This window comes from Artibeus jamaicensis, unplaced genomic scaffold (assembly GCF_021234435.1).
Source record: "Artibeus jamaicensis isolate MK-2021 breed Jamaican fruit bat unplaced genomic scaffold, CSHL_Jam_final scaffold_1964, whole genome shotgun sequence".
NCBI lineage: Eukaryota > Metazoa > Chordata > Mammalia > Chiroptera > Phyllostomidae > Artibeus > Artibeus jamaicensis.
The window spans coordinates 52,598,220-52,621,744 of NW_026522030.1; the positions used below are offsets into that span (position 1 = coordinate 52,598,220).

Genomic DNA, 23,525 nt, shown 5'->3' on the forward strand with positions numbered 1-23,525 from the left:
GAATCATGAGGTGTGCGGTGGGAATAGTCTGAATAATCCTTGTTCATATTTAATTTGAGAAGAACTGATTTAAATAGATCACCTATCAGCAAAGATGGGTGGGGTGGGGTGGGGCAAGTACCATGACTAATATGTTCTTCAACTATAAATAGAGTTTGCTACATAAACATTTTCTCCCTATCTTTAGAAGCTACCTTAAATATTTCTTTCTGGAGTAGTGTAGGGTATAAATGAATAAGATACTAATTTTTTACTTTGCTAATAGTTCATCTCAAAGAGGACTTTTTCTTTTATTGAATGTGGCAAGGGTCAAGAGTAAGTTCTTATCAGCTTGTTCACCACCACAGCTGAGAAACGTGGTTCAAGGTTCCTTCTCGTTTGGATATTCTATTTTATATATGTACATATGTACATATACATGTATTTTCATGCAACTAATAGATGCATTTTGAGAAAAATTAAAAAATACAAATGAAAAAATAATAAAAGTACTTATAATCCTATTACTTGGAGTTAACTACTAATGACATGTTGGTATATACTTGTTCATATCTTAGGAACATATAAGTATATAATTATATTTTAAAAATTCAAATATAATATAAAATTATATCTTAAAAATACTGCTTCACATTATTTAGTGTCTTGCCTTTCAGTTTTGGGGGGAACATTTTAATATGTTAGTATACATCAATAGCCCTGGCTGGTATGGCTCAGTGAATTGAGTGCCAGCCTGTGAACTGAAAGGTCACCGGTTTGATTCCAAGTCAGGGCACGTGACTGGGTTGCAGGCCAGGTCCCCAGCTGGGGGTGTGAGAGGCAACCAATCAATGTATCTTTCACACATTGATGTTTCTCTTATTTTTTGTCCCTCTCTTCCTTTCTCTCTGAAAATAAATAAATAAAATCTTTAAAAATATATACATCAATATACCATACATTTTTTAAGGAGATTTTATTTACTTTTTTTTTTTTGAGAGTGGGAAAAGGGGGAGAAAGAGAAGGGGAGAAACATTAATGTGAGAGACTAACAAGAAGTCTTAGACAACAAGTATTAGAAGACCGGGGCTCTCATTTATTATATAAATTTTACTTGAGTCTCTTGTTTTTAGTGGATCCCATACCCTATTTGTGTCTGATGTCTCCAATCCAGGGATCTGTTTTATCCTGTCCATGGAATAAACCCCTGTTTTATTTTTCCAGAGTGGGGAAGAGGTTGGGGCTCAGTTGTGTGGCATATATGCTCAGAGGATTTGAGGATCTCATTATTACTTTGGTAGACCTTCAACCAATTCTGTTTTCTGCTCTACTTTTACCTCCATTTTCAAAGGTGTTGCCAGTGAACTGAGCTTGTTGGGACTTTGGTGTAAGTCAGGTTGCTTTCCCCGCTGTTGACTTTGAATTTAACTCTCTTAAATGAATCAGTTACCACTTGTCCACCTGCTTTCCAGCTTCCAGTATTTTATTGCTCTTGGCTCATTTCCTGTGTTCTTTCTTGTGCATTTATGCCTCTAAATTCTCTTTGCTGTTATTTTAATTCAAATTTTAATTTTATGGAGAGAGTAGAGTGCTTTAGTATGCCATTTTATTTTTTAATTTTTAAAAAAGATGATATTTATTTATTTCTAGAGAAAGGGGAAGGGAAGGGGAAAGAGAAGGGGAGAAACATCGATGCCTGAAAGAAACATCAATGTGTAGTTGCCTCTTGCACACCCCCCACTGGGGACCTGACCCTCAACCCAGGCATGTGTCCTGACTAGGAATCAAACCTGTGACCTTTTGGTTGGCAGGCCTGTGCTCAATCCACTGAACCACATGAGCCAGGGCTAGCCTGCCATTTTAAAGCAGAAATGTGTATTCTCTCATTTATAGTTTTTCTTATAGTAATATGTACTACATTTGCAATAAGTAAACTATTTTGTTCAAAAAGGTAAAAAGGAAAGAACTTAATCTCTTGCAAAACTGCCTACCCTGTGATAGGATCAGACAGCCTTTCACTACCAATCTTGAATAATGTGGTGGTTTTCCAGTGGATAGTGGTTTGTTTCTAGTCATGAGTTTTGCATTTCTGCCTAGCTTTTGCAGTCAACATCTTTGACTAGATTGTAAGGTTCTTTTGGGCAAGGACCATATTATGTTCTGTATGTTTTTTGAAAAATAAGATGTTAGAAATACCAGAAGTGAAAGGCAAAAGACTTATATGATCTGAAGAGAAACCAGAGTATATGGAACTGCCTTTTGACCCAGCAATTCCACTGCTAAGACTATACCCTAAGAACCCTGAAATGCCAATCCAAAAGAACCTATGTACCCCAGTGTTCACAGCAGCACAATTTAAAATAGCCAAGTGCTGGAAGCAACCTTAGTGCCCATCAGCAAATGAGTGAATCAAAAAACTATGAGTGAATCAAACTAATTCCATTTACACAATGGAATTCTATGCAGCAGAAAGAAAGAAGGAGCCCCTACCCTTTGCAACAGCATGGATGGAACTGGAGAGCATTATGTTGAGTGAAATAAGCCAGGAGGTGAGGGACGAATACCATATGATCTCACCTTTAACTGGAACATAATCAACAAAAGAAAAAGCAAACAAAATGTAACCAGAGTCATGAAATTAAGAACAGTCTAACAGGAGCCAGAGGGGACGCAGGAGGGGACAGAGGGGGAAGGGTTTTCAGGAACTACTATAAAGGACACATGGACAAAACCAAGGGGGAGGGTGGAAACAAGGGAGGGAGGTGGATTTGGTGGGGGTGGGAGAAAATACAGATAACTGTACTTGAACAACAATAAAATAATTTTAAAAAATAAAGAAATACCAGAAGTGCTGGAAATATTCTTATGGAGAATTATATTTTATTATCTCATTTTATAGGTTGAAGAATGCCTCATCTGATGTAAAGCAAATGCTTAAAAGTGAAACAGAATTAGATATTACTGCTGATCTCAGAAAGAAACTCCATCGGGCTAAGAAAGAAAAATTGGAAATAACAACTAAGCACAATGCAGAGGTAAAATTAATTTTTCTCTTAAATAATCTTAAAAGTAGAGTTTGATTAACTTAGATTGATTTCATATTACAAAGTCCACATTTAACCTTTATCACAATAACATCCTTGTGCTTAGAAAGGGAATTATAAAGAAAACAAATGTTTCAAAAAAATATACGGTGGAATTGTATATGATTGTTAAAGTAGAAATTTAATGTTATATTTATTTGTATGTTGCCTTCAATTTATTTTAATAATGGGTAAACTTGTTCAAAAATATTAATTGAGCCCTGGCTGGTGTGGCTCAGTGGATTGAGCACTGGCCTGCAAACCGAAGGGTTGCCGGTTTGATTCCCAGTCAGGGCACATGCCTGGGTTGCAGCCTTGGTCCCTAGTTGAGGGTGTGAGAGGCAACCAATCAATGCATTTCTTGCACACTGGTGTTTCTCATTTTCTCCCTGCCTTCTCCTCTCTCTAAAGGTAAATAAATAAAAAAAATCTTTAAAAAATATTAATTGGTAAATGTATTTGTTGACTAAAAGATTTATAAATTAGACATTTTTGAAGTCCTAATGTAGGTTCCTTTTGGTCTGTCCTGCAATAATTTCTTAAGGAGATTTGAGTATGAAAATTTTAATCTCAGTATAACTCATAAATTATTTTAGTTTTTTGTTTTATTGTATTACTGTATCTTTTGTTTTATTAGTGTGTAATATACGGGGTGGGGCAAAAGTAGGCTTACATTTATTCATATGGAAAATAATACAATAATTGATAAATAATAACATAGGAATACACTATGTTTCGGCGTATTCACAACTGTAAACCTACTCTTGCGGCCCACCCTATATATACAAATATGTATATATTATATGTGTATGTATATATTCCAAGGACAGTAGTTATTTTTTACAGTAAGTTCAGTTATGAACTATATGTTTATGTCTCTTCTGTCCATTTTGTTATTTCTTTTTTTTTACTTTTTCTCTTTTAAAATCTTACTCATTCTTCTTTTGTTGTTGTTATTTACTTACTTTTAGAGAGAGAGAGGAACAGAGAGTAAAAAGAGAGAGGGAGAGAGAGACGCATCAGTTCGTTGTTTCACTTATTTACACATTTTTTGGTTGATTCTTCTATGTGCCCTGACTGGGGATTGGACTTACAACCTTGCTATATCCGGATGATGCTCTAACCCAACTGAGCAACCCAGCCAGCACTTTAAATCTTACTTATTTCTACTTTTTGTGACAGGGTAGATGGACCTGGAGATTATTACGCTAAGTGAAATAAGCCAGTTAGAGAAAGATAAATACCATACGATCTCACTTATACGTGGAAATAATGAACAAAATATACACAAGCAAAACAGAAACTGATGCATGGATACATAGAACAGACTGATAGCTGTCAGAGGGGAGCGGGGAGGCAGGGACTGGATGAAAGAAGGGGAAGGGGTTAGCCAAAGAACATGTATGCATAACACAGAGAGACAGCCAACAGGGTAGCCAGAGGGGAGAAGGGGTAGGGGCTGGGTAGAGGCCTACAAAGGTGGGGGAAATGGAGACATCTGTAATAGTGTCAACAATAAAAATAAAGTTTTAAAAAAAGTGAAGTGGGATTTAACACCAGCCAGAAAAAACACATGGGGTGAGTTATTTATTCTGTACATCATTGGTTTCTCATTGAGAAATGCTGGTCCCAAAAGGTTGTTGTAATAATTAAGTGAATTTTATAAAGTACCTATGCATTATAATAGTAGCTGTAATTTATTGACACTTAAGTATAAATAGTGTCTTTTCCTTCCCTTTCACTAAATTCTGTTGCTGTTTCATCAGGAAACTTTTTAAAGCCTCCCTAGGTGACACTGATTACTCCGTTCTTAGCTCTCCCACATGTGGTAGTTACTGGTATTTTAGAGTTAAAACGTTGATTTCATGCTTACCAAAGCCTCCTTAGTCCAAGAGCGGAGAGCAGTGACTATCTCTCTATTGTCTCTATCTCTCTCACATGGCTTAGGCCCTTAGTGGCTGTGTGTTGAATGAGTGTTTGAAAAACATTTCTGGGTATCTAAGGAACAGTGAGTGGTTTCAGATAAAAATAACAAGCACTGCATATATAACTGTTTTATTTGTATTTTTAGTGGCAAGTGAGGTAATTTTAAAATGAGGTAATTGAAATAATTGCTTTATTTACTTATAATATTGCATAGTAAATGTAAAGTGGCACTTGTTAAATTTATGCTAATGAATATAATCTCCAAAACTTATTTTTAAAAACAAATGTACATTAGTGCCATGATGATAATTTATTATTTATATTAAATATACTTATTGTATATTTGTAGTTGTCATCAGATTTGTCTTAGCAGAGCACACTATTTATTGTTTTTATTTAATCAAAATGTTTTGAAGGATGTTCACATTAAAGAGATGGGAAATTATTTTAGATAAGAAAGAATTTTCTCAAAATAGGCAATTAGAATTGGTTCAACTCTAGTTTTATATTAGTACTTATTCTTCTTGTTCCAATTATTTCTTTAGATGATTTTACTCATCTAAACAAATAATGTAGTATTTTTTTAGCTGTCTGATCTCTGAATATGCCCTCTATAATGCAAAGCAGAGACAAATAAAACTGTCTAAAAACTAAGGCCATATATTTGCATTATTAGATACTCCTAATGCTAACATACTTCATGTTGGGAGATTGGCACAATATATCTTTATTTTTATTGTTTTATTTAAATTGAATTTATTGGGGTGACATTGGTTAATAAAATCATTCAGGTTTCAAATGTTACAACTCAATAACATAACATCTGCACACTGCATCATGCACTCACTGCTAAGTATAATCTCTTCTGCCCCAACCTATCCCCCCTTTACTCTCTTACACCTTCCCCATCCCCCTTTCTCTCTGGCAATCACCATACTGTTCTCTGTGTCTATGTGTTACTTATTTATTTATTTTTCTTGATCCCTTCACCTTTTTCACCAGCTCCCCAACACCCCTCCCTTCTGACACCCGTCAGTCTGTTCTATGTATCTCTGCTTTTGTCTCTATCTTTTTGTTAGATTAGCACAAGATATCTTTAAAAATTAAGTGCCCATTGGTGGATGAATGGATAAAGAGAATGTGGTATCCAAGGTCTTTCCAGAAAGTGTCCAGCCATGTAATATGAGAAATAGAGACATTTATTGAAGAAGATACACAATACAAGATACATTGTACACAGGACAGTGATGCCTCAGTTCCCTTCAAAGTAGGCACCTTGCGATCTCACACAGTTCTCCTAGTCACCATCCTAGTCATATTTTCCTGAATCTTATCGATGGTCTGAAATCTCTTCCCTTTTGAAGGTGGCTTTAGTTTTGGAAAAAGCCAGAGGTCACAGGATGCCAAATTTGGCCTGTAGTAGGGCTGAGTCACCTGGGTGACTTGATGTTTTGCCAAGACACTCTGTAGGAGAGGTGATGCCTGAGTGGGCACATTGTTGTGATGAAGCTGCCAGTTACCAGGGGCAGAAGAGTCTGTCTTTGGGTTCTTTAAGAGGAATGGCTTGAGGGTCTAGAAGTTTCTTCCACCAACTCAGTCCCTGCTGGTTTTTGCAGTCAGAAGTTATGTGAACTTACATTCCTGGTTCTGGAACTCTGGGCTGGGGAGCCTGGTGTGGGGCTGGGACTCCTTGCTCCTGAGATACTCCTCCTGCCAGTCTACCACAAATTTTTATCTACCACATGTGAATGAGAGACCAGTCCATTCTGCACCCCTCCTGCCAGTCTGGGTGGATGTGGTTTCTTGAGTTCTGTAGTTGTCAGACGTCTATTCATCTCAATTTCTGATGGTTGTGAGTGATGGTTGTTGTATATTTTAGTTGTAATTTTGATTTGATTGTGTGAAGAGGTGAGCCATGTCTGCCTACGCTACCACCTTGACCAGATGTCTCTACTCCTCTCCTTGTAATTAAGGGTGTTCTTTGATTTTTTCTGAAACTATTAAAAGATATTTGTAAATTCTTATTTTGCAAGCATAGTGTTTTGAAGGCATTTGATTTTCTAAGAATTTAAATTTGAAATTATTTTATTATTTATGTGTAGAAAGGACTATAACTGCTGCTATACTACATTTTAATAGCCATTTGAGTAATTTCTGATGTTGTCCTGCAGAAATTCTTGTGTCTTTTATATGATGTACCTCAATGATTTCCTAAATGATAGTTTTCTAGCATTCCCTCATATTGACTGTTTTTCTCTTACACCAGAAATAAATAATTTTGTTTTTCTTTGGAGTATTATAACATTTTTTGCCTCTTTTATAAAACTTAAGCCATATGCCTTTCCTTCTATAGCATTGAATTCCTTGATATTAGGGGCCTTATACTATTTGATTTTATATCTCTCACTATACTTAGCACAGAGAAAATGTTCAATATTATGTAATAAGTTATTGATTCAATGCTAGAATTTTAGAGTGGGAAATGACTTTATAAATCACCTAGCTATAATTTTTAAAAATATGTTCTATTGATTATGCTATTACAGTTGTCCCATTTTCCCCAGTTTATTCCCCTCTGTCCTGCACAGCCCCTCCCACCCATATTCCCCACCACCCCACCCTTTAGTTCATATCCATGGGTCATACATATAAGTTCTTTGGCTTCTGCATTTCCTATACTATTCTTAACCTCCGTCTGTCTATTTTCTACCTACCGTTCATGCTACTTACTCTCTGTACTTTTTCCCCCTCTTTCCCCCTCCCACTCCCCTGCTGATAACCCTCCATGTGATCTCCATTTCTGTGATTCTGTTGCTGTTGTAGTTGTTTGCGTAGTTTGTTTTTGTGTTTTAAGTTCATTTGTTGATAGTTGTGTTTGTTGTCATTTTACTGTTCATATTTTTTATCTTCTTTTTCTTAGGTAAGTCCCTTTAACATTTCATATAATAAGGGCTTGGTGATGATGAACTCCTTGAATTTGATCTTATCTGAGAAGCACTTTATCTGTCCCTCCATTCTAAGTGAAAGCTTTGCTGGATAAAGCAATCTTGGTTGTAGGTCTTTGGATTTCATGACTTGGAATACCTCTTTCCAGCCCCTTGCCTGTAAGGTCTCTTTTGAGAAATCTGCTGACAGTCTGATGGGAACTCCTTTGTAGGTAACTGTGCCCTTATCTCTTGCTATTTCTAGGATTCTCTCCTTCATTTGAATCTTGGGTAATGTAATTATGATGTGCCTTGGTGTGTTCCTCCTTGGATCCAACTTCTTTGGGACTCTCTGAGCTTCCTGGACTTCCTGGAAGTCTATTTTCTTGGCCAGATTAGGGAAGTTCTCCTTTATTATTTGTTCAAATAAGTTTTTAATTTCTTGCTGTTCCTCTTCTTCTTCTGGAACCCCTATAATTCGGGTGTGGGAACATTTAAAGATGCCCTGAAGGTTCCTAAGCCTCTCCTCATTTTTTTGAATTCTTGTTTCTTCGTTCTTTTCTGGTTGGATGTTTCTTTCTTCCTTCTGGTCCACACCATTGATTTGAGTCCCAATTTCCTTCCTGTCACTGTTGGTTCTCTGTACATTTTCCTTTTTTTCATGTAGCACAGCCTTCATTTTTTCATCTAATTTGGGACCAAATTTCATCAGTTCTGTGAGTATCCTGATTACCAGTGTTTTGAATTGTGCATCTGATAGGTTGGCTATCTCTTTGTCTTAGTTGTATTTTTTTTGGAGTTTTGCTCTGTTCTTTCATTTGGTTCATTTTTATTTGTGTTGATGTACCTGTTATGTAGTGAGGGGTGGAGCCTGAGTTGTTCACCAGGTTGGGGCAACCCAGTCATTGAGTTGTGACTGTGTATGTGGGGGAGGGGTCTGAGAGGGAACAGTGGCACTTGCTCCACTCTCTGCTGGATTTCAGTCACTTCCCTGGCTACCCATGAGCAAAGTGGGCCCTTCTGGTGCTGATTCCTGGGTGGGTGAGTTTGGGTACATTCTAGGACCCTGTGGGTCTCACCAATGAACTCTCCTCTGAGGCTTGGAGTTTCTTCTGCTGCCGCTTCAACCCCCACTGCTGTTTTCAGTCAGATGTTTGAGGCTTTATTTCTGTGCCCTGGAGCTCTGAGTTGCTCAGTGTGTCTTGCTCCCCAGTTGTTCCTCTTGGTTTATCTGCACAGAAATGTGGGACTGTTTGCTCTACCAGCAGTTGCCTTACTGGGTCCTCCAGCTGCTGCCTTGCTGGGAGTCCTTTCCGCCCTGGCTGGTCGTCTCTGGTCCTCCAACCCATCTGGATGAATGTTTCTTGTTTAACTCCTTGGTTGTTGTACTTTTATACAGTTCGATATTGTGTCAGTTCCAGTTGTGTTTTTGTTTTTAAATTTTTGTTGTCCTTCTTTTGGTTGTGGGAAGAGGCACAATGTGTCTATCTATGCCTCCATCTTGACCAGAAGTCCTATCTAACTCTAATTTTTGACCTATTTTCTATTGTATTATTTCATGGGATGATATTAGGTAAATGAAATCTAGTCATTAAATTAAATATCTAGTTATCTAGATGTTAGATAGATTAGATATTAGTTCATTAAAATCCCTGTGAAGTTAGCATTTTTATTTCTTTTTTTAAAATTTAATTTATTTATCTTTAGAGAGGAAGGGAAGGAGAGAGGGAGAGAAATATCAATGTACGGTTGCCTCTCGTGTGTCCCCTGCTGGGAACTGGCCTGCAACCCAGGCATGTGCCCTGACTGGGAATTGAACCACGATACTCTGGCTCGCAGGCCCACACTCAATCCACTGAGCTACACCAGCTAGGGCTAGCATTTTTATTTGTTTATGGTCTATCAGTAATGTCATAATCAAGTGAAATAACTTAGACAATATTTACCAAACTATATTTTGATGCAGTTTGCTTCATGATATTATATAGGCAATAGGAGGGAGGGGAGAATGAATTTTTATTTTAGTTTTTAAAAGATTTTATTTGTTTATTTATTAGAGAGAGGGGAAGGGAGATACCAACATAGGGAAAGAAACATGAATGTGTGGGAGAAACATCGATCGATTGCCTCTCATAATCCCCCAACCAGCGACCTGGCCATGAGCTGTAACTGGGAACTGAACCAGAGACTTTTCAGTTTGCAGGCCGCACTCAACCCATTGAGCCACCCCAGGCAGGGCAAGAATGAATTTTTTAAAGGCTTACTATGGGACATGAATTTTTTCCATTTCTTAGATATGCTTGCCATCTGATTAAAACTTGTGATTTCCTTTATTTTTACAAGAAGTTCATATCAGAATAAAAAGTTTTTTCCTCTGGTGTATTCTCTAAAATAATGAAATTACTATTGTCATTTGTGGGTAAGGCTAGTGCTTCTCCAGTCTTTCAGAAAATGTAAGGTTATAAATTCTTGTGTTACAAATATTATAGAAACAAGTTTTTTTCTAAGAAGTATAACTGTTTGGGTGAGTGATCTCATATTCTTGGAGACATATTTTAATATTGGTTCATGATATCAGAAATTTGTTTTTAGCTGGCAAGCTATGAGAGCCAGATTGCCAAGCTACGATCTGAGGTTGAAAAAGGAGAAGCATTGCGACAAAGTTTGGAATACGACCTGGCTGTTGCTAGGAAGGAAGCAGGCCTTGGAAGACGGGCTGCTGAAGAAAGGTTAGCCGAGGCACATAGGATCCAAGAAAAACTCTGTGGTGAGACTTCTTCCATTTCCTCGCATGTTAAGAATTGTGACCTCATTGCATGTCATTGCTTAGTGTTGTATATGCATTCCACATAGGGTCGGAAGTAAGGTTTTGATTCCTTGACTGGCCTTTGATGGACAGACTTTTTCTAGTTGTTTATAAAGTCTTCTGGCTATTATGTGAACATTCATCTTCTTTACATTAATTTTTTATGTTGTATATGTGTAGAAGAAGGGGTTCAAAATTCTGTTAATCAGTTTTTAGGGCATCTTTTCCATCACTAATTAGCAGAGTCACACAGATTTTTAAAAGAAATGTATTTTAGGTCTTCTATCACGTATAATCTTGAATCAGAATCTCTAGCTTGAGCGAATCTGGATGTGCAAGAAGCACTGTAGGTGACTGTGTTGATTAGCTGGGTTCTGGAACTACTGGGTTAGAATATGGTCCCTAGAAAAGAAAAAGGCAGTTGATTTAACTGTCAAAGTTATCTGTTAATATAGCATATGACCATCTTTTAAAATCTTTTTACTTAAGTATATATTAAAGAAACGTGCTCAGATATGTGTAAACTAATCATAAGAACCCAGATCATGGAATACAAAATTACCAGAAATTATCAAATTATAATAAACTTGATTATTATAATTAGGTAATTATAAATTACCAAAATTATCCTTCCACATGGATAACTACTGTCCTGATTTTTAATAATGAGGATTAATTTAGCCCTTTTTTGGTACTTTATGTGAATAGAGTCACATAGTATGTATTCTTTTTTTTTTTTGTATTCTTTTATATCTGGCTTCTTTCCTGATCTTCATATTGATGGTTAGTATTATGTTATGTGAATATACCACACTATTGATGAGCATTTGGTTTGTGTTTGGGTTTTGGTTATTAAGAATAAGGTTGCTATGAATATTTTTGTACAGAGCAGGTTTTAATTAAGAGAACACTAAACATGAATTCAGAAGATCGAGGTTTGAGTCTGGTTTTACCACTTATTTACTGATATTTGAACTTAGGTTGTTTTAAGGATGAAGTAAGAAAATGAACATGCTTTGTTAACTGCATGGGGTAAACAAATGTTAAGTTATAAATATAGCAAAAGTTATGTACCCTAATCTTGGCCAGATGTCTTGGGTTATTGCCACTGGTCAGAAGTATTTTTGATTTCTTCTGGCATTTGATAACTATACCACTTAGGAATAAAAGGATTGCAAGGCACCAGGTAATTAAATTAAAGTTAATAGCTTTAACTTAATTATAAGGATATTGGAATCCAGGGAAGATGGGAGGTTACTTGCCCAAAGTCAAATAATTTCAACAGACACATTACAGAGGAAATGGAGGAATGGCCATTAATCACATGGAAAATGTTTAACCTTACTTGTCATTAGGGAAATGCAAATTAAAAACCACTGTGACAGTAACTGCATACCCATCAGATGGCTCTAATTGAAAAAACTTGTAATGCCAAATGCTAATGGGTATGTAGAGCAACTAGAACCCTTATATTTAGTGGGAGAGTCAAATGGTATAAGTACTTTGGAAAAAAACTGGGAATTTCTCTTTGTTTTTTTTAAGCCTCACCAGAGCATATGTTGATTTGAGAGAGCAAGAGGGAGAGAGATGGGGAGGGAGAGAGAGATGAGAGAGAGGAAGTGAGGGGGGCAGAGAGAGAGAGAGAGCGCGAGAGAGGATGGAAGAAAGAGGGAGAGAGTAAGGTGGGGAGAGAGTAAGGGAGGGAGGGAGAGAGGGAAAGAGGAAGGAAAAGAAGGAAGGAAGGAAGGAAGGAAGGAAGGAAGGAAGGAAGGAAGGAAGGAAGGAAGGAAGGAAGGAAGGAAGGAAGATAGATATGAGAAATATTGATCAGTTGCCTCCCATGTGTACCCTGACCAGGGATGGAACCCACAACCTAGGTATGTGCCCTCACTGGGGATCAAACCTGCAACCTTTTGGTATATGGAATGCTGCTCCAACTAGTAGAGCCATCTGGCCGGGGATTGGCAGTTTCTTTTAAAATAATCATGTCTTTATCCTATGATTCAGCAGTTTTACTCTTTGGTATTACTCCCCGAGAAACATTAGTCTACCAAAGACTAGTACGCCAATTTTTATTGCAGCTTCTTTATGCCAACCACAGATTGGAAGAAACAAACAAACTCTAAATATCCATTGACAAGAGAATGAAGAAATAAATTGTATTATATTCATACAATGAAATACTACTCAGCAATAGAAGTGAAGTGATTACTGATAGATGTAATACCATGAATGAGTTTCAAAACCATTATGCTGAATGACGTTTATACACAAGAGGACATCTTGTATGACTCCATTTATATGAAGTTCTTTGACAGAGGAAAAGAATTGTTGGTGAAAAAGAAATCAGAATAATGGTTGCCTCTGTAATGGGATAGTGGTAGGGACTAACTGGTAAAAGGTGTGAGGAAAGTTTTCAGGTTAAAGTAAAGGAAATGTCCGATATTTTGATTGGGGTCTGGGTTACGTGATCGTAGTGTAGGCATTTATCAAATCTCTTTGAATGGTATACTTAAGAGTTGTGCATTTCATTATAAGGAAGTGTTACCTCAAAAATATAAAACTATATTGAATTCTAGTTAACAATATGAATGCTGAATTATTTGGGAGTGAAATATATTTGCAACTTGCTTTGAAATGCATAAAAAGTATGGTTTGATGGATGGATAAATGAATGCATAGATGAATGTGTGATAAAACAACTGTAGTAAAATGTTAATAGTCATAGAGTCTAGGTGATTTTATTGGGTGTTCACTGACTGTATAATACTTTCAACTTTAGGCACTTTTGAAAACTTTCATAATAAAATGTTCAGGGTAGAGTAAAAAACAACCTAATGGACTTGGGCGATATTAAAAAAGATAATCCCAGTCCCGGCCAGCGTGGCTCTGTTGGGCATTGTCCCACCAACTGAAAGGTCTTGGGTGCAGTTCCTGGTCTGGGCACATGCCTGGTTTGCAGGTTCTGTCTCTGGTAGGGCTACACACAAAAAGTAACTGATTGGTTTCTCTCTCACATTGATGTTTCTCTCCTTCTCTTTTTCCCTTCCTTTCCCTTGCTCTCTAAAAGCAATGAAAAATACCCTTGTGTGAGAATAAGAAAGAAAAGATAATCCTATAATGATTAAGAGAATAAGAGACCTGACAAGAAAGAAAATTTTGGAAGTTGGAAAGCAAATGGATGAGGGGTAACTAATTTAGCAGACCTGAGATATTAGAATCCTAAACCAGGAACGTGGAAAGCTGGCCGATGACTTGTCAGAGAGTGAAAGGACTTATGAACTGGAAGCACCAGATACCTTTGGAATTTGGAATTGGAAGTAGCTGTCTGTTTTTAGGATTTTGCAAGCATGCTACTCTGGATTGTTCCCACTTAAGAGTAATCTCTGAGTTGATAAAATAGAGGGTCTCCAGACTGGGAAAAACAGGAAGATATCATACTTAAGTTTAATATTGAGGAACTAGTTCTTCCAGCTTCTTAAAAAAAAAAAGATTTTGTTTATTTATTTTTAGAGAGAAGGGAAGGGAGGAAGAGAAATGGCAATTGGTTGCCTCTAACACATCTCCATCTGGGGACCTGACCCAAAACCTAGGCATGTCCCCTGACCAGGAGTCAAACTGGTGATTTTTCAGGTCATAGGCTGATGCTCAGTCCACTGAGTCACGGCAGCAAGGGCCAGCTTCCTTTATCCTGTTGGCTTCCCCAAAAGCTGTCACCAGATTTCTACATTCCATGTAGGGGCTTGGAAGACTTTTCTGTGGGTCACCTGACCAAGCTGAGAAGAACAACCTAGTGGTACTGATAAATGGCCTAGACACATCCCCCCTCCAGTGAAGAGCACAGGTGTCAAGCCCCACCACACTCAAGCTCAGTATCTGGGAGGGCTAAAAGGTGTGTCACTCTGTAGTTACTCTTAATTGAGAGCAAACAACTGAGAATTACCAGGTACTTAGGGAAAGCTTCTAAAATGGAGAGAAAAAAGTTAATTTGGAAGAATCAGAAATTCTTCAGAAGATTTAAGGAATAAGTAGCATTAATATCCTCACAGCTGAAAGAGAATACATGCCATCTGTGAGGTGAGAACCAGATCCCATTAAAAAAATAAAGCTCTTAGAAATTAAAAATATGAAATCAGAAATGAAAAATGTCAATAGAAGCATTGGAAGATGAAGATGGAAAAAATCTCCTAGAAATTAGCATTAAAAGACAAAAGTAGAAAAATAGAGGAAAGAAAAGAAAATGTGAGGACCAATCTGAGTAATATGAGAGAAAATGGAGTAGGATAAGTCATCAACGACATTAGTTAAGGAAACATGTCAGAACTAAAGGTTATCTATGAGTTGCCAGATTAAAATGGCCCATTGAATATTCACCACAATGGAAAGAAATGACCCACTTGAAGGCATGGCATTATGAAATTTTGGAAAAAGACACAGAAGATTACAAAACTTTCAAAGAGAAAAGAAAAGAAAAGCCACATGCAGAGAACAGAAATCAAAGTGGCCTAAAACTTCTTACTTGCGATACGGGCTGCCAGACCATAGAATAAAGTCTTGTAGTGAGTGCGAGTAGCCAGATGGGAGGGAGTTGTTTTTGAGCCATTTATACCTTTGAATTTTGAACCTTTGGAATATGTGATCCATTCAAAACAGAAAATAATTTAAAAACAATACTACTAACTGTGGCATACATGTGTGTTCATATTTCCTCATTTGGTCTTCATAAAAACTTAACTAGGAGGCATTTTATTCCAAGAGTCAAAGAGGTTTAGTAAGGTGGTAGGTGGTGGAGCCAGACCTGGAGGTCTTTCATTATGTATTTTCTAATTGCTAAAATACAGCAGCAACCCTGGTAGAGAGGTGTTCATTATTGTTGAGGTACTATTAGAATGACCCAGGTTTGAGCCTAATTTGGGGGTAGTAAATATCACAATTTTAAAGGGTTGTAGCAGTAGTTCCCAGACTCAATTTTGTGACAGTCTCATGTGTGAGATGTGTTACAACTGATTTGTTGCCAAATATCAAAATTTGCAACCTATAAATCTTTAAAAAGAGTAGTCATGCCCTGGTTGTTGTAGCTCAGTTGGTTGGAGTGTCGTCCTGTTGGACCAAAAGGTTGAAGGTTCAGTTCCCGGTCAGGGCACATGCCTAGGTTGTGGGTTCCGTCCCTGGGCAGGAAAGGCAACAGATAAATGCATCTCTTCTCTGTCTCTCTCCCTTCCCCTCTCTAAAGTCAATAAACTTGTCCTTAGGTGAGGATAAAAATAGAATAGAATAAAATAAAATAGCCCCATATGTCACAGTATTCTAAAAAACAAAAATTTGATTTATCTTCCTGAATAGGAGAAAAAGAGTGGCAGCTGGTGCTATAGGTGCCTCTAAACCTGGGCATGTCTCTGGGCATTTGTTATATCATTTTATGGCAAAATCACCTTTGTCTGGAGGAAAAGAAGGGATGAAAAACTGGTAGAGTTCTGGTTCCAGGACAGTGGGCTTTTCAAGAGTTTACTGGTCTGAGGTGGTTGCAGGTTTGTCCTAAGACCATGCTGTAAATGAAATTGGCTCTGAGCCCCATGTTTTTGAACTCTGGGATTTAATTCATTGTTGTAAGTGTACCTGTTGTTCTTTTATATTTTTAATAGCTCAGAATACAGAACTTCAAAGAAGGGCAAATGAGATTGAGAAAGCATTTCAGACTTCCCAGCAGAAATGGAAAGAAGAATGCAGAAGATTTGAACATGATTTGGAGGAAAGAGACAATATAATTCAAAATTGCAATCAAGAATATGATTTACTTATGAAAGAAAAAAGCAAACTAGAGAAAACTCTACAGGTAAACAATTTTTATAAAGGAATGTTAATATATATAATATTTATTGCTATGTGTTATACATTATTTGAAGTTGTCCTTGGAAAGGAAAATAACTACCAGAAAGCAGGAAAATCTGGTTTCCTTCCTCCCTCCTTTCCTCCCCCTTTCTCTTTCTTCTTTCCTCTTTAGGGTAGTTTTTCCAGGTCTGTCTTGTAACATGCTTTAAAATACATGAACATATATACAGTTTCTTTTGTGAAAAACAGTTTGAAATCTCTGATCAAAATGTAAAAAACATGATATGGGCATTTTATAATATAAAAACCTATAGCTCATTTTGTGTAGCAGCATGAAAATTTGGAATTTTAGAAATGTGGGTCGTACATTTGATCTGAAATACAATAAATATAGAAAAATATATATCTGATGTATGCTTATTATCTTTATAGATATGATACAGAAATAGATGACTCTTTATAAAATTATTATCAGATATTTATTCCCTTCCCTCCCAGTTTTTATTCTCTAAAGTAACAATAAGGTTTAAGGTTGAGGTTTCCAGCCACTTAGAAGATAGATTTTGAATTGTCTATATTTGCTATATTTTCGAAGTACCAGTTTAACTTAAAAAAAAAACCAACCAACAAAACATGATAAAAATGCTTTAAATTTACCACTGGTGTAAATTGCTTTTCAGAATTCTGGAAATAAACCTTCACTAAAAATTTTTATAAAAGCATTTACTAAATATAAAGTTTTGACACAAGCATTCCCAGACTTTGTCAGCAGACCTTCTTTTGATTTCTTTTTTGGCAGTAGTCATGGTTTGTGTCTTGTCTACTACGAATGGTGCCTGGCATCTATATTCGGGCCTCCATTAGTATTGGAATATGAAAGTTTAGGTGGTCCTGTGTAACCCTCCCCACCTAAAATGTCTTGGAGCCAAAGAAGGGTAATGGTGGCAGCATTCCTTATAGTCAGTCGGTCTATAACCCCAAGTTACAATCTTGATGTGATCTTGATCAGCTACCTGATGGAGAACTCTTATTTTATGCCATGGGCTTTGAATTGATCTGCACAGAGCTGTTGAGGAACTTGAGTCTGAGTATCCCTAGGAATAGTCCTAGGAATTTGAGTGTGAGCAGGAGTCACTGTTTAGCCCTATGGGGAGAGAGCCTCAGGGTTCTTGGGATGGCTTCTGGTTAGTGAAAGTTGTAAGGGTTGTCTTCATTGTGCAGCTCCAAGTTATTGTCGGATGAGCACATCAGGTTTTCCTTCTCTCCTATAAATCACAGAATCTTTCTCCTCATGTTAACGGGGACTGAGTTCTGAAGCCTAAGGGTTAGAAAATTTGGTTTCTTAAGGAACCTGCATTTTATAGTTATGAGATTTTGAACCAACTTAGATCTTGTAAATGTAGCACAGTCAGGAAAACCCCCAAAGAAGACTCTTGCCAACGTTGTTTATCTGTAGAACTAGAAATTAATGACAGTCAAGACTTCTAAAAAAATAGTTTCTGACTTTTCAAATTCTTTACTCTTTAATTTCCTTCTGATTTATTACACAAACTCCTCCATTCTCCCCTTTTGGAAATACAGTGTTTTCTGTCAGATTATATATACACTATCAGAAATAATAACCCAAATAGTTTATTCACAGGTAATTGGAGATTTTCATATTATCTACTTTACACATAGGTTTACATATAGATTATGTAAAATTTGTGTATTTTGTTTTTGTCTCTGTCATACATACATTTTATTAAAACCTCTGAAGTTAAAATTTTCTGAAAAATTGCTTTAAATATATGCCTACAAATGTATTTATAAAATGTTGCTTAAATTAAGTAGGTTAACCTAGCTTCTTACTCAGATCTGTATTTTGATGATCAAAATATAATAGTTCTATTAATGATTTTAACATAAATTAGAATGAGTTTTAACAGGATAGGTAAGCAGAGTCCTTTTTACATTTAAATTGGGGGTGAAGGAAGAAAGTTAACTTTTACTGATCTTATAGTAAAGCAAGATTTTATTCGTATAAAGGAAGCATTGGAAAAACATCAGCAGGAGAAGAATGAAATGGAGTCTCATATCAGGGAGACGGCTTTGGAGGAGTTTAGATTGCAAGCAGAACAATGGGAAGCAGAAAGAAGAGAGTTACAATTTATAGTACAGGTATTTTAAAAATAATAATACGGTTTCTTAAGTATATCTTTAATGCTCGTGATATTACAATTACATTATTCCAGGAATTGCTGAATTATTGCTGACTGCTTTGCTGAAATGGAAAATAATTCCTAGTCTTTGATCTCTGGAAGGTCATTAGAGTTGGGTGATTTCCATTGCATGAATTACGTGATTTTGAGAGAGACATTTATATACATTCTGTATTTTATTTTTCCAGTTTAAAATTTGAGACTGTTAGCAGTCTTTAATAGCATAAAGAAATAGAATGGTGTCTAACCACTATGCTGTACATCTTAGAATAATACAAAATAATACTGTCAACTGTAATTGAAAAATAAAATTAAAAAAAGAAAACTAAAATTAAAATGTTGAAATTTTGGGAAAAAGTAGAATGGATTTTGGATATTAAATGATATGTACAGTGATTTTTGAACTATTTAAAAAATTATTGATTTTAGAGAGGGAGGAAGGGGGAGAGAGAAAGAAGAGAAACATCAATTTGTTGTTATGCTTATTTATGCATTCATTGGTTGCTGGATTGAACCTGCAACTTTGGTGTATTAGGATGACACTCTAACCAACTGAGCTACCCCACCAGGGCCTTGAACTCTTTTTAAGTAGTATAATACAAATGATTAATCGTCTTTTATTAACCTCTCCCCTGCAACACACAGAATTCTCAAGTTTTTAAATAGTCCAGTTGAGAATCACTGATTATATCTAACTGCCTGTTATAGATGAGCAGATAGAGATTTATTATTTACTCAGATTATAGACTGAGTAATTAATGTGGGGAAGGAATACAAGTCTTCGGGTTCTCACTCTGGTGTACTTTGCATTTTTTCATGAGATTATATGTAAGTTATTTTGAAGGAGAGATAGGACAAATTCAAACTGCATTCACTAACCAACTAACTTAAAATTTCAAATAAATCTTTATCATTCTTACTTTACTTATTTTGTGAGGATATACACTTCTTCTACACAACATGACAAATTGAATTAGTCTTTATGTAGATGTCATAGCTATACATTCTTAAGTTAGGGAGTAACTTTGTGTTAGAAATAACTTTGAAAGACAAAGGCGGCCAGAGAATAGGAGGTACCTTATTTCTTTAGGAGTGGAAGCTGAAAGAGAACAGTGGGAATACTCAATTCGTTGTCTATGTAAGTATTCAAAATACTAATGAAACCATATTTTTCCAAACCTTTAGTAATTGGGCAGTGCTTTCCTTCTCAGTCACTTCCTCTGTAGGATCCAGAAGGACATTGCAATGACTCTTTCCACCTCTCGGTGTTCTTAGTGTCTCTGTGGGTACTGAGGATATCAAATGGATTAGATATGGTATGAATATGATATTTCATTTTTCAACATAGAGAGACATGTAAAGAAAGAAAATATACTGTAATGTAATAAAATTTTGAATAAAATGCTAAGGGACCGTAAAAGAGAAATCGATTAACTGGGAGATTGGGGAGATCATCACAGATAGGATGGCATTTGAGCAATGATTAGTCATTCAATTAAAGGCTACCTGAAGCAAACAAGCAAACATAAGTAAATGAAAATAATCCCTTCATTTCTAAACATGCAGAAATATTCAGCGCCACCAGTCAGAAGCCCGCAACTTGTAAAATATGATTCAGAGACCTGTATTTAAATGTGTGGATGGTATTTGAAGCATGAGCTAAGAGGCTATTTGTATGGAAAAGCCACTGGAAAGGGCTTGGGTGGGCCTGCGAGTTGGGTGGGGTGAGGTCTCAGGTAGTCACCAGGGCAGGGAAAAAAGTGTGAGCAAGGTCGATGGAGACTTAGATATGGTATGGGCCTGTGGGCTCTGTCCGGGAAGGGATCAGAAAAGGAGCAATAGCTTTTGACAAAACTTCTTTTGGGAGAAAGCTGCCTTTCTAGTCTCCACCCTGAAACCTGACAGTTTAGTTCCTCCCCTTATGTCTGACTGACAGCCGTTGTCCCTGTGTTAGAGCTCGGAAGGAGTAGTATATGGCCCTTAAAGAGGAATGCCTAGGACTTCAGAAGCTCTCTGTCTCACTCAGCCCCTATTTCTTTTGGTTTTTACTGCCAGAGGTTACGCGAACTCCTCTTTCTGGCACCCGGAATCCTGGGCTGTTTTCTAATGTGGGGCTGGGACCCCTTGCTCTTTAAGGGGTGACTTCGCAGCCCCTCCTACCAGTCTCGATGTAGTTTCTTCTTTATATCCTTAGTTCTAGGGTTTCTGTTCAGGTAGATTTTTAATTTTTATGTTGTTATGGGAAGTTCTGAGTTCTGTGTTTACCTGTCTACTATCTTGATAGTACAAGGGAGCTTCCATAAGACTTTCAGCTCATTTCTCAACAGAAACTTTGTAGGTCAGGTGGGGTGAGCATGAAATATTCAAAGTGATGAAAAATAAGGACCTAAAACCAAGATTACTCTGTCTAGCAAAGCTTTCATTTAGAATCTCAATGAAAGATTAAAGTGCTTTCTAGACAATCTTAATGTCATATTAAAGTGCATCCCAGATAACAAAAAGCTAAAGGACTTTATCACCACGAAAATATTACGAGAAATATTAAAAGGTCTTCCTTAGGAGAAGATAAAGAATATGAATACAAATGGTAATAAATATGTTTATCAACAATTACTTTAAATGTAAATGATTAAATGCTGTAATCAAAAGACACATGACCACTGAATGCATAACAAAACTCTTACCTGTGCTGTTGACAAGAGACTTACTTCAGATTGAAAGACACACGCAGACTGAAGTGAGAGGTGGGAATTAAAGAGATATTTCATGAAAATGGAAACAAGACAAAAAGCTGTGGATGCAATACTTATACCAGACAAAATAGACTTTATTTTTTATTTTTTTTTCTTGTTAAAACACTTTATTGATGAAACACAAGTCTAAGATTAACAAATGTAAACCAATACAGAAGTGTCAGGTTATTGATGATTAGTTTGCTATCAACTTAAGTTAAAGAGTAAAAATATCTCAAGCTAGGTAATAAGATGGAATCAATAAATGCTTCTTTGCGCAAGCCCCACTATTTATTTGGTATCCTTAAAATGGTCCAGCCTAAAATCAACCATCACAACCAGCATCACTGTTGATCTGTGATATTATTACAAAATAGCAGCTGAAAGTAAATATCTTTTTGCTATATAAACACAATGAAAAACAAAGAATTTACCAAATGCATTGTTCCCAAGTGCAGGCTAAAAGAATTATCTTGATGATGTTTGGGAGAACTCCAATCAGAGTTTGGTCAATACTTTTAGAACTTTTACTTTCACCACTGGATTATTGTGATTTGCTAAAGGTTTGATTTTCTTAATATACACCCTAGATTCTTTGAATAAGAAAAAAAGTGAACTTCTGCTGAATTCTTTTCTGGATGATACAAGAAGCCCTTCGTTTTTTCCTTTTCCTATGGAGGAAAAGAGACTGATTGGCTACTCTCTCAAGAGGAGAGCACCTTGACCCTTGCCTTGACAAGCTTTGATTGGGTTCAAGTTGCACAGGAATACAGGGTGTGTATGTAAAGCTCATCAGTCATTGTCTGGCAGAAATGATTAAACAATAGATAACATTGAAAGAACTCTGAGGGCTTATTCCGGGGGTCAGATAGTTAAAGGGCCATAAAACTTTGGGGAAACAAACTCACTTCCTCATTTAAATTGAGGTATTAGCAAGGTAGGTTTCATAGGATTTTATGCATTCTTTCTTAGGCCTGATTGCCCAGGGGAACCTGCCCTTTCCAGCACAGGGTTGCACCCACCTCCAACATTGTTTCAGGTTTAAGGCATTGTTTTAGGCTTAAGTCAGGCAGGGGAAGTAAGGCAGTCAAGAGATTAGGAGACTTCTTGCAGACAGAATGAAGGCTCAGGGTATGTCGAAGCTGAGGGGTGAGGGTCCATCACCCCCTTTTTCTACAGCTCCCCAAGTCCTTCCCTAAGGGCCCTTTGCGACCATGCCAGTCTTCCCTGTAGGTCTTCCCTCTCTTGAGGAATTTTACCTATCATTGGCTAACCAGTCAAGCATTGGGGGCCAGGCAGGGTGAAGTAAACGGAGCAGAGGTGACACCCCTCCCAAGGAGATAACCTTTGTCTCCTTAGTGGCCTATGGTCCCAAGGTCGCTCACTCAGCCTTAGCTATGGCGGGGGGTGGGGTGGGGTGGGGGAGTGGTGGTTACAGCTCCTGAAACCAGGCAGGGCAGTTCCCAACAAAAATAGACTTTAAAACAAGAATTGTAAGAAGACAAAGAAGGACTCAGCAACTCACTTATTTCTGGGTGTTTATCTGAAGAAACCCAAAACACTAAATGGAAGAGACATAGCATCCATATGTCATATGTTTATTGCAGCCAGGATATGAAAGTAACTTGACTGTCCATCAGTAGATGTGCAGATAAAGAAGTGGTACATAGATATAGTGGGATACGATTCAGTCATAAAAAGGAGTGGGGTCTTGCTATCTGCAACAACACGGATGGACCTGGAGGGCATTGTGCTGGGTGAGTAAGTCAGACAGAGGAAGACAAATGCCAGATGATTTCACTTATATGTGGAATCTAAAAAGCAAAGTAAACAAGCAGAACAGAAACAGATTCATAGATAGAACATTTTGACAGTTGCCAGATGGGAAGGGTGTTGGGGAGATGGGTGAAAAAGGTGCAGGGATTAAGAAGTACAATTGTTAGTTACAGAATAGTCACAGGGATATGAAGGACAGCATAGAGAATACAGTCAATAATATTGTAATAACTTTGTATGTATAACTAGGTTTTTGGAGGTGATCACTT

General features: G+C 37.0%; 1 protein-coding gene across 6 annotated transcripts in view; it reads left to right on the forward strand.

The window, feature by feature from the left end:
- CCDC171 (coiled-coil domain containing 171) overlaps positions 1-23,525 on the forward strand; it is a 313,511-nt gene that overhangs the window by 8,452 nt on the left and 281,534 nt on the right. For 5 of the 6 annotated variants that reach the window (XM_053656500.1, XM_037132070.2, XM_053656502.1 and 2 more), the window contains exons 3-6: positions 2,879-3,014; positions 10,505-10,679; positions 16,361-16,551; positions 18,576-18,707. In XM_053656500.1, coding sequence (XP_053512475.1) covers positions 2,879-3,014; positions 10,505-10,679; positions 16,361-16,551; positions 18,576-18,707 — 634 coding nt within the window. The remainder of the gene's footprint in view (positions 1-2,878; positions 3,015-10,504; positions 10,680-16,360; positions 16,552-18,575; positions 18,708-23,525) is intronic. The other variant, XM_053656501.1, reaches the window with a different exon arrangement.